Source organism: Pelodiscus sinensis, chromosome 1 (genome assembly GCF_052426305.1).
Source record: "Pelodiscus sinensis isolate ZL-2025 chromosome 1, ASM5242630v1, whole genome shotgun sequence".
Classification (NCBI taxonomy): domain Eukaryota; kingdom Metazoa; phylum Chordata; order Testudines; family Trionychidae; genus Pelodiscus; species Pelodiscus sinensis.
The window spans coordinates 100,100,317-100,112,513 of NC_143052.1; the positions used below are offsets into that span (position 1 = coordinate 100,100,317).

At 42.1% G+C, this 12,197-nt stretch overlaps 1 protein-coding gene across 3 annotated transcripts in view; it reads right to left on the reverse strand.

The window, feature by feature from the left end:
* Window positions 1–437: 437 nt before the first annotated feature.
* The window catches only part of TXNRD1 (thioredoxin reductase 1), a 58,922-nt gene continuing 47,162 nt past the window's right edge, over window positions 438–12,197 (reverse strand). For all 3 annotated transcript variants that reach the window (XM_075938719.2, XM_075938713.2, XM_075938727.2), the window contains 3 exons: window positions 10,810–10,905; window positions 8,151–8,285; window positions 438–1,734 (listed from right to left, as the gene is read on the reverse strand). In XM_075938719.2, the coding sequence (XP_075794834.2) occupies window positions 1,666–1,734; window positions 8,151–8,285; window positions 10,810–10,905 (300 nt within the window). In that variant the 3' untranslated portion in view covers window positions 438–1,665. The remainder of the gene's footprint in view (window positions 1,735–8,150; window positions 8,286–10,809; window positions 10,906–12,197) is intronic.

A 12,197-nucleotide genomic window follows, 5' to 3' on the forward strand; every position in this document is an offset into this window, starting at 1 on the left:
GTGAACTTGCCATGAACCGGAGACACAGAAATGTGCTTGTGCATCTACCAGTATTTAAACAGAGATAGGGACACCCAGTCAAGATGCAGTCAGTGCTTAAAATGAGCTGAAAAACGTGTGTGGGTGTGGGGGGGAGGGGTGTCAATCATGATATGGGAGCAGCAGCTTTGGTAAAACTGCTTAAGGTGCCCTGGTCTTCAACAACTTAGCTCAGTTTTTAATATTTTCTTCCCCTTCCCCTCCCACTGAGGTCTGCACCCTTTACCCACCTTGCCCCACCTCCACTCCATCTATACTCTAAATACTGGATAAAAGGATAGTAGGGCAGTGCAAATATGTGATTTTTTTTAGTTTAGTGTCTGAACCATAAAGTCCAGGGGCAGGGGTCATTTCAGAATGAATAAAATGTTCTGCTTGAGGTTGTGGCTTGGGTTGGGTTTTGGGGGTTTTTTTGGCAACCATTTTAAATAAAACTGAGGTTAAATTCAAAATGCAAAATAATTTTGAATTAAAAAAACTGAAACATCTCATTCAAAAAAAATGTTGAAACAAAGTATTTTGATTATTTCAGATGTTTTTCTTCCAACCAAAATAATTCAGCAAATTCGGCATGAATTAGCAAAATGTTTCAGTTGATGCAAATCTGCATTTTTTACCAAAATAGAAGTTTCACCCACCTCTAATGGAGGGTGCACACACAAGCAGACTAACTAATCCAGATATGAAATAATGCAGTGTAGAGCAGCAGTGGGAGGACTCCCTGATGTGCCATAACTCTTTCAATATGAGAATATGTCCACACCAACCTTATGGTGGTATAACACATTCCGCAACAGAATGATGTCACTTCCAAAATGGGTTAATTACAGAGGGATAAGATGCATGATAATGCCCCCCAAATCATTTGAGTCTGGATGGGAGGCAGTTTCTGTCAAAAAACTAAAGATACACAAAAAAAAGTGTTCCCATGTAGACAAGGCCTTACTGAGGCAAACATTTTCCTCTCTCAGAGGCTAGTACAAGGGGCAACTGTGGTAATAAGTATCCCTCTTTAGAATAAGAAACTGTGAGGGAACAATTTTGGTTTTAGGATTTTTGGAAGCCAAAAAAGACTTGCTATTCTGGATATTGCTAATTATGGCTAAATGTACGTGCCAGGATATTTTGTGACTCAGAATGAAATGTGAGGTACTCATACTTTACCTGCTGCCATTACTGTGATCTGCGGATATGCAGGATCTCTGAGGAAGAGTCACTATCATGCTGTTTTCTAATGCAGTACATGGGGATACCTTAGAATTATCAGTACTTGTGGTAACACATTTAGGTTAGGGAAGCTGTGCCAGCAGTTCTTCCATCGCTGCCCACCAGATAATACTGGGTTTAGGCTGCGATATCATACAAGCATCTTGTAGATGCCCTGCCAAGCAGCAGCTTGATGTTAAATACTCCCACTGTTTTGTCGATTGCCATCCAGTCACCATAGGCGACTAACAAATCCTACCGCTTCTCTCACCCCCATTAAGGGATTGCTTTGGTCAAGGGGGTTCCCTGCTGCCAATGATGAGGACGACAGCTTGTTTGAAGATGGTTTCTTCTGCCTTGGACAAGTCAGCCTTGGTGATGAAAGTCAGTCTCTGGCAAACGCAGCAACAATGGGGGTGATTAACCTCAGCAGCCAGACTGGAGGACACTTCCACCAGAACGCTTTGTCACTGACAGCGTGGTGAATATCTAAGGGGAAGAAAGCAAGAACATTTTCAGTATACTGAAATGAATCCCAAGGAGGCTGGGACACTTAGATGTACAAGGAATAATGCTTCAACTATAGCATTCCTTACTCAAACTAGCATACTTTGTAATAGCAAACATTCATTTAACGTACTCATTAGTGCACGCCCCCCTTGTCACCACTTTTCTTAGGGTTTTTTCTTTTCATGGTCAAAAAGAAATGATCTAGGGAAAGTCATGTGGCTTTGTGCCACCTTTAATATGGTAAATTAAGGCATCATATTAATCAAATGTAATTCTGGAACCAATTCCAGCTCTAGATATCATGGATTAGAATTTACAGGAGTTGTGATTACTAGGATCGGGATTGGAACTCCTGCTGGATATGTGGATATTATTCCAACACATGCACTGGGATTCTGAAGCCCAGGGCAAGACAACGATGGCTTTAAGCTAAATTTTGTGTCTGTGCAGTTCTGGAGCTAAAATGCCAACCCATGTAATTTAGAACAGCCCTTGAGGCTGCTCTAAACTTGGGCAGCATACCTTGGGGTTTCTAGGTTTGTAGTACAAGCCAGAAAGGCCATAGGAATATGCACTATGGCCTCAACCACAACTGCCCATGGCATATGGCTTGTCTGGGGAAGGGTCAGCATAGGGAAACCTACAGTGGCCCAACACAGGCCTTCCAAGGAAGAAATTCTCACCCAGCATCTTGCCTGTTGAAGGCCAAGAACAACCTTGGCACTGGACCTGGTCTCCAGGAAACATGTGTTCCATTTCCTTATGTGACGTACTTTTCCTCTGTGACCTTGGGCAAGTCACTTAACTATTCTGTGCCTCAGTTTACAATTTTTTGCTTGTATATGTCCCTCTCTCAGACTTCTTGTCTGTTTTATTTATAAGATCAGCTCCATGGGACAGAGACTATCCCTTACTATGTGTTTACAGTGTGCCTAGCACATTGGGCCCCCTCCATGCTACAGTAATACAAATAAATTACATTGGTTGGCATTTTAGCTCCAGAACTGCACAGACACAAAATTTAGCTTAAAGACATCTTTGTCTTGCCCTGGGCGTCAGAATCCCAGTGTATGTGTTGGAATAAAAATAATTTACTTGGGGTGGGAGGTACACCACACATTTCAGGCTCTTTTTAACCATATCTTTGACTGAAGGAGTTCAAACCGTACCAAAACAAAATGAAAAATCCATGAGCACAAGTCTACTAATATAGTTCTCTTGGATACAAGCAACTCTAACATGATGTTGAAGGAAAAATATTCTCCATGTACATTGTAAAGGTTTTCTCCCCCGCCCCCAGAGAGTAGCCAAGAAACTTTTGTAGATCTAGTCTGCAAAGTGAAGATTCTTGTTGTATTCCTGACATATTAAAAATAAAGATATTCAAGAGTGGTTTTTATTAAAATGAAAAATACTGAAATTCTAGAAGAAAAATACGTTGCATGAAATTTAACAAATTACCTCAGTTAGTAGTTGAGGTTTACTACACAATTGATGGTGTTGTTTTGCACATATATAATACAGGAAGGATTATGGGAAATCAAAACCACTTCTGTCTAAATGGTTCAAAGCTACAGTAATTAGCTGGCATCAAAGTCCTCTCTGAGGAAGAATAAACTGAGAACAGAACAGAGTATCTGCACATTTCAGCTATGCAAATAAGATCGAAATGTCTGCAGTTAATAGAGATCTGAAAGCCTTAAAGTTCAGTAAGTTGAAGCCTTGCTGAATACAGACGGCTAACAGCTCTTTTGAGAATAACAAATAAATTATACACAATTTCTTCTTTCCACAAGCAAGTAAAACAATACATGCCACAAAGAAATTCAGATGCATGCAAGAAACTACCTTAGTGTATGTATATTGAAAAGAAAGAGGAATTGTTTACGCTAAGGGACTGGGTTTGAAATAGGATTTTTAATGTGCATCTTAATTTTCATTTTTATTTTTCAAGTGGACTTTGATTGCACTGCATTGTCAAAGTCACTTTGATATGAAAATAAAGATTAAAATCTGCTACAGGTTGAACCTCTTTCTCCAGCACCTTTGGGTCCTGACTAGTGCCAAACCAGAGAATTTGCCAGACCACAGGAGGTCAATATTATCTAGCAGCATTATCAACACTTCCACTGCTTACTGGCCTCTTAAGAGGACATTTTGGGGTAATATGGAGTGAAATAATAGCACAGAACACAGAGCCAGGACTGGTGGTGGTAAACAAACTTTATGGGAAGGCAGTAAACTTGGCCAAATCCATGATAAGTAGACATCCTGCTAACTAAAATTATGCCGGACCACGAATGTTGCCAGACTAGAGTGTGCCACATTAGAGAGGTTCAACCTGTACCTTTCTCTCTTCCCTTCTTGGTCTTGACCCCAACTTCTGTGTGTATTGGCCCTCTCTAGTTGCTATGGGGCAAACCACCTGGGATCTATCTGAGAGTTTCTGGACACATGATTTTTCAGTTGAGAGCTTGTTAGCTGTTCAAGTGAAGACAAGGCTCTAGACGCAACAAATGGAAACTGCTCATTAGTGAACTAGCTGAGTCATGCCAGCTTTTAAAGGAAGATTTTTCCTGAATTGTAAACAACAACCTTTTAATCACTACAATTAAGTCTTAAAAAAACAAAAAACAGCTCTCACTAAGGTCCAGTTTCTGCCACCTGTATTCATGCTGAATAGCACTTGACTCTGCAAGCAGTCTCATTGATTTGAAGAGCCTGTTTTGTCGAGAAAGTGTAGCAAAATCTGGCTTTAATTTATAAAAGCAAATAAATTAAGCTCAATCCTGCCACTGTTACACATGCTAAATAGCACTCTACTTGTCAGAAGGCCATTTGTGAAATGAGGTACTACTGGAATCACTAAGGGTGGCAGTAACTTGGTACTAAATAAAGATGTGATACATCTGTGCAGGAAAACGATACTAATTTTCTTTTCCTATAGCATGTTTACAAATGTGTAACAGAGAAAGCATGCACTGAGGTCAGTCATCACTTTGCTCTCATCCCAATGTACTCAGTACCTACAATTTTTTTTGGTTGGCTGAATAAAAGATGAGAAAGTTAGAGGAGCAAAAACGTTTTGAATGCTGGCACCACAAAATCATCAACAACCCTCTGGAGTTTTTAATTTGCATGTTCCTCCTCAGACGATTCGCTCCCCCACTCCTACCCAAATAAACATGATTAGCTGAAATTACCACACCAAATTATACCTAATCATTCTATTCATTTTCAATTTTAGCAGCTCAGATGTCCAAAATAAATTATGATTATCATTCTATCTTCACACTGCATATGCTAATACCCCATTTGAATTCACAGGTGTGAATACTCCCACTCAACCGTCTACCAGGAAAAGACCGACAATGAAATGAGAACTTGTGTTCCTTTCTTTGAGGGTTTGTAAGAACCCCATTCTAACATGTTACAGAGAAAGGAAACACGGTTGCTATGGATGCTTGAAAGGACTTCGGTATCTACAAGGGATACGAATGGTTAACCGGTAAAAGCATAACCCTTACCATGCTTACCGGTTTCGGTTAACCAGTGGGCTGGTGCAGCCCCCTACCCTGCAGGACCCACTGAAGGAGGGGAACATGGCCCAACATGCCAGGGGCAGGGTCACTCCAGCCTGGCCAAAGTAGATCCCTCCTGCATGGTTGCCCACTGCCCGCCCTCTAATTATTTTAAACATAAAATTTAAACAGTTAACGGATTGACCAGGATTTTACATCCCTAGTATCTGATACATTCACAAAGGCTGTCATCTTGCCTGCCTTCCAGAGTGCTGCAAACGCAACATACAAATAGCACAGACAAGTGGACAGGGCTACTGTTGTAGACCTCTGGCATTCTACAATATTATAGCTTGTAGCTGAAATATGTACATAAGAACACAGATTCAGCTCACAACCCACTGACAGATTCAAGAGTTAAGATGGCTTAGGGCAGGGATCTCAAATTCAATTTATCTTAGTGCCAGCACGAGTCCTCAGATCCTCCTAGCGAGCCAGTGGGCAACCCCTCAGGCAGGAGTCCAGGGGAGGAGACGGGCAAGGATCTCTGTGCACTCTTCCACCCACACATCCCCCGGCCCTGGCTGCCACTCCGACAATGTAAACTCTTCCCTTTCCCCTTCCTCGCTAGCATACCTGCCACCACCAGGAGCACAGCAGGGCTAGAGCAGCTTCCAGCGGCTAGCGCTGCACCACTGCTGGCACATCCCAGTGGCTCAAGGGAGGCATGTGCAGAGCGTCCCATCCATAGGATGGTCCAGGGTGACTGCCCCGAGCCCTGTGGTGGCTGCCCCCAACCATCCTATGGATGAGACAGTCCCCAATACTCAGCTTAGCCTGCAGGAGCCTGGGCAGGCTGGGACTGAGGAGGGGTCGGGTCCCCCAGCACACATTGAAATGGTAGCCAATGGAAAGCAGATCGATGCAGCAGCCTGCTCAGCCATCAATCTTCCAGGCCATGTCCCTCCGGGGAAGGAGCTTGAAGGAAGGGGTGCAATGGGTGGGGAAAAGGGGCAGAAAGAGGCAGGGAAGGGGCAGAGCTGGGGCTGGGTTTGGGGGAAAGGTGTAAATACACACTCCTAGACAGCAGAGATTCATGCTGGCAGCTGCACGAGGGCCAAATTGTGGAACTGTATAGACCACAGATGGCCCGCAGGCCATGTGTTTGAGACCCCAGGCTTAGAGTATGTCTACCAGCAGTGAGACACCTACAGCTAGCCTGAGAGTAGATGCTCAAGTTTAAGGTGCAGCCCTGGTTCTTAGGTTCTAACGTCCAGTCTGCAATCTGAGACCAAACATCTACACTGTAACTAAACAGCTCTTTAGCCTGAACCCCATGAATGCAAGTCAGGTGGCAGAGGCCAGGCACAGATTTTTAACTGCAGTATGGACATACCCTTAGAGAAAATCTTTAGCTGGTATAAATAGGCATTGCACCAATGGAACATCCTTGACTTACACCAGCAAGTGGTTTTGCTTCTTTTCATGCTTCTACACATGAAAGTCAGACACATGAACTGAGTAAAGAAACTATCTCCAGTGAGACAGAATTTAAGAGAAAAATCATTAAGCATCTGATCTTTTGCTAGAATGCCAGTTTCTAGGCCTATTTTAAGTACTTAGCTCCATCTGAAATGTTAGCAGAAATAAATATTTGAAGAACATATAATAAATATTTGAACTCTTCAAATACAGATTTTAGAGTCAGGGTATAAGAAGAATTCTCTACTCAGAGGAGACACTCCATCATGGCAGACCATGTTTAATTCTTTAACTATGTATGTTAAAAAAAAACCTTCTGGGTCTTTATATAAACAGACAAAACTTTAATGTCTGAAACTCCTGCTCATCCAAAATTCAAATAAAAAAAACTTCTGTAGAAACCAATATTCATGTTTACGAACTAATTATTCAAGATCTCCAACATCTGCTCCTTAGATTCCAAAATAAAAGGCTGAGAGACAGATTCTCAGCTACAGCCAAATGTGCGTAGTGCAAGTTAGGGAACTTAAGAGTGGAAGTAGCTATGGGGAGGCTTTAATGGTCGCTCATACTATCCCTGATCCTGTTGACACTAAGGCCGTGTCCAGACTCAGGGGTTCTTTCGAAAAAAGTAGCCTTTTTTCGAAAGAACTTCCCCTGCGTCCAGACTCAAGCCGCATTCTTTCAAAATAATTTTGAAAGAACGCGGCTTTTCTTTCGATGGCGGTAAACCTCGTTTCACGAGGAAGAACGCCTTCTTTCAAAAGCTCCTCTTTCGAAAGAAGGCGTTCTTCAATGTAAAGAGGCCGTCTTCGAAAGAGAGCATCCAGACTCGCTGGGTGCTCTCTTTCGAAAAAGCGGATTTCTCTTTCGAAAGATCCGCCTGCAGTCTAGACGCGATCTTTCGAAAGAGGCTCTTTCGAAAGATGCTTTCGAAAGAGCCTCTTTCGAAAGAAGCCTGCAGTCTAGACATAGCCTAGGTATAAGACTGGTCCCTGTGCATAGAAATAGAGCATCTTAGAGCTGCTTTGATCTATGATGGCTGTTAATGTCCCCAAGGTTGAAGATCAGGAAAGTGTGGGGGGGGAGGGGAAGGGAAAACTTCTGATGGAGTACAGCAGGTCTAGGAACTCTTACATCATCATTCTTTCCCCTAATGTGCTGGCAGCAAGGAGGGTGATGCCTGCACTCCACTATCAAAAGACCCCTTTTTGCTGGCTGTAACAAAATGCCATAACCTGGTGATCCCCTGGTGCTAGCTTTAGAATCACATCATCTGGCATTGCAGTGCAAAGAGCCTGCACTGCGTTAAGAAACTCTAACCTTGTGTATTTTTTTTTTTGACACACCACACAATGACAGACTGCGAAAACTCTGACAACACATACACACCTCTGCACAAACTGGATGAATTCCTATTGTGTTGTCCAACTGCGCTTTTGTCAGTCCACATTTGATGGCTGCGGAAAACCCTTGGGTAACTTCTCCAGCATTTGGACCAAGCACATGGAAACCGATAACTCGCTCCTAAATAAAGAAAATCAGGTAAAGCCTTATACATTGATTCTCTTCAGAGAGTCTCCAAGATGTTCATACTGCTAAAGATATTGCATTTAACTTTTACTCAGTTAAGTTTTCCCCTGACTTCAATGGGTTATTTAGGTAACTGAAGAGAAACCTATGTGTATATTAAGCATATTGCAATATTAGGGCCAGTGTTAGGTGGTCTTTTACTGGGTGCTTGTTCTGAATCATCTCAATAAAAATTTTTTTTACAAATTCCCAGTTCAGCAGTTATTTAAATAGCAGTAAGTGTAACAGCACAAGAAATGCTTATAAATAATTCTATTTAGTATTCTCGTTGGACTGGTGGGCAAATGATTCATGACAAGTAATGCATAGTCTGTGCAAAAGATCTTAAATGAAAAATATGGTTTATGGGTGCAATGTCAGGTAACTAACCTGAGCCCCACCAGCCAAGCCAGAAGCCTAAAGCCCTGTTGCCCAGGGCTGAAACTGAAGTCTGAGCCTTCCTCCCTCAGCTTCGTGTAGTGCGGGGCAGTTGTCTTGCTAGCTTCCCAGTGACAGGATGTACTGGCCCTGCACTGGAATGGGAGGGGCTAAAGCAATGCTCGTAGCAGCAGAAGCTACACACCCCGATCCTGCTGGGCATGCTGCAATTGCTGCTGCTTTATACTGCAGCCAGTATAAGTCTGTGCTGGCTGCCGAGGAGGAATGATGCACCTTGCCAGCGCCATCTGAGGAGCAGATAGGATCCCAGACTGCAGGAGCAGGAGATTCTGGAGGCCAGGTACTTGCAGATGCTCCAGGGAGTTTGCAGTCACCACTCGAAGAGCCCACTTCATCAGATGGGTCTTTCCCCACAAAAACTTATGCTCAAGTAAACCTATTAGTCTTTAAGGTTGTTTTGACTAGGATTGATATTGACTCTGGGCTATATCGAAGTTAAGTTAAGGGGTAAAACCTGTATCTATTTTCAATTTTCTTTTTTGGTGATGTGTTAAAAAGAGTTTCTGGTACAAATGAAAATATTGAAGGCACTGAATTTTCATCCTGGATAACTTCCAACCCTACAGATATTCAAACTCCTTTACAGTTATCAGAACAATAAAATGTATACAAATTAAGGCCCCGATTCAAAGTCGACTTAAGTTAGTGACCGTCTTTCTGTGTACTTCGATAGAACTGGATCAGGCCCTGTAGCCTTAGTTATACCACAGGATCCGCACAGATGTAAAGGTGATTTCCCCCTCCCACACCACCACCAAAAAAGAAAGGAGTCTAAATATTACAGTGATGGGCATTTCAGAAATGACACTATAAAGCAGGGGCGGGGAACCTCAGGTCTGAGGGCTGGATGCAACCCCTGGCTTGGGACCGGGGGCCAGATGCAGCCCTGGGCTTGCTTGGATCTGGCCCACAAGGCTCAGGGCCCCTCCCTGCATTGGGGAGCATGCGCTGGCACTCCAGCCTACCCAGCTCCCCACCACAGAGCTGGAGCACACAAAATGTACTAGGCTGGGCCCCCATAGGCTTTGGTTTGTGAGGGGAATGTGCGGAGTGTCGTTCTTCTCATCTGGGGGCCACGTCAGTGAAGGGTTTTTTTTTTCCTTCATTTATGCAGCCCCCAACTGATTTTTCTGTGGGTCAGTGGCCTCCAACTCAAAAAAGGTTCCCCACCCCCTATGAAGTATGGGATCCTTAGAATTACTATAGGTAGATTAGACAACATGGATAAAAGTAGGTAGGTAAAGTAGATTTGATAGGCATTGCTAATTATCGGTTGCTAGCTGCCAATATCAACTAACAAAGATACTGTCATAGTAGAAAAAGTTCAAGGCAAGGGAGAACCTTGTTAATAATTAAAGTCCAACTCAGCTCTTACTAAACAGACCTTGCCCACTTACAGCTGGGATTCTTCTCAATGGTTTATAATCCACTTAATGATTTAACAGATTGTGCTGGTGTCTGTAATAGTGAAGGTAGTTTTATCCTTACTACACACACCAGGTTAATCTTAGCATTATCATTTAAAATAAGATGTGTGAGGGCAAGACAGATCAATCATGTTACAGTCATCCCTAGGGTTCAAAACAAACCCATCGTTTTGTAAGGAGATGAAATTGGATGGGTTCTGTCTGACTTTGATATAAGGGAGCTGCATCTCCTCAAGGGAGACAGGAAGATTTTTTTTAAAGCATAAGAGCTATGTGGCATTACTAATAGTTTATTTACCTACTTTTGAAATAGAATGACCATTTCTAGACTCTAGTGATAGCTACCAATATTTTTCATCCTTATGGAAAACTGCTACGTACAAATGTCAGTCATGTTTGTTAAAGGGCCTTTTTTTCCTATTAAACAAAGTATCTGAGACAAATTAGAAATGTTTAATACAAAAGACAGAGTAGTAACCAACAGAAGGGTTTTTTTTAAACAAATGAGGAAAATGACTACTTATACTTTTCTGTGTGACCCCTAAAACAACCAGCTGATTCTGGTTTACCCAGGAGGGAAAAAATGCACTTACATTATCTTGAATATTGCAGATTATCTTTGCATAGCATTTGTTGTTGTCTCTAGATGGGACAGTCCACTCCAGTGGCCAGAAATAACTATGGTAAACCTAGAAATACAATACAAAGACAATAAACATATTTTATAAGTTTCTACTGCTAGAGTAGGTTTTTCAAAAATGCACAGCATTGAACTCTGTTCCCACTGAAGTCAATGGTAAGCTTTACTGCTGGCTTCAGCTGAAGCAGAGTTAGGCTGATGGGGGGTATTTCTGAAATTCTCATTCTTATAGTTCTTGAAAATTAATACAAACTGCGATGCAATGCAAGCATAAAGTATTTACTAATATGATTATTTTAATTAACCATGCACACAACTTGGAATGCTTAAGGCATTAAGAGATACAATTTTGTTAACAAATGTATACGGGGAGGACAGAGTAGATACAAGGGAAAGGAATATCACAGTCCTGTGCTTGGGGACTGCACCTTCTCAGTCATCTGGGCTGCACATCAGCCTGAAGCGGGAGGCAGAATGGGCCATGATCCAGTCCCTCCTCTACAAGTGACTGAACTGCTGTCTGAACTATAAAAAGGGATCAGGTTTCCCCGTCCCCCTGAAGCTCTGGAGGTAGCTGCGCTTCGTAAGGCATACTCCCTCCAGGAGTTCTCTGTGGAGCAGTGCAGTTCTACCATCAGTTAACTGTAACTGAATTATAGATAAGAAGGGTTTTAAATCAACTGCATCTCACTAAGAAAAATTAAACATGTGCCGCTCAACAAATCAGGAGAGAGCTAGTTTAATGTTTTCCACATAAAGGTTCTAAGGCACTTCATATCCCCTATATTATAGGGTCAATATATAGAAAGAGGTCATCCAATACTGAAATTTAGCCATACCACGGGTGAAAGGCTGCTCAAGACCACCACTAAAAATATTTAGAAGACAAAGAAAAGGAGAATACCAGTGCAACTGAAGTGCTAAGGAAACTGTACTTATCCAAATTAGAATTCAGCTACGTTACAAATTATATTGATATTCTAAATTTTCAAAAGAGTCTTCTAAAATTGCAAGTGCATTTTTCAGAATTAAGGGTCAAAGATTACACATTGTCTTTCGGGACTTACACAAATTAGGTGCTGTGAACATAAACTGAAGAGTGTGTAAATTAGAAATTCAACCATCTTTCAGTGGCCAGAAACAAGACCTCTTTAAAAATAAGGTGAGAGCCGTATGTCAAATATTCTTTTACCACACAGCTCTCAGGGTATAAAATCATGTTAGCTTTCCTCTAGTAAAAATTTGCTAATTTATAAATCAAGCCTTACATAATCATAACCTGCTCCCAAAGTGACAGCAATCCGAAGACACCATTCACTGACAGATTCTTGCAAAGATCTT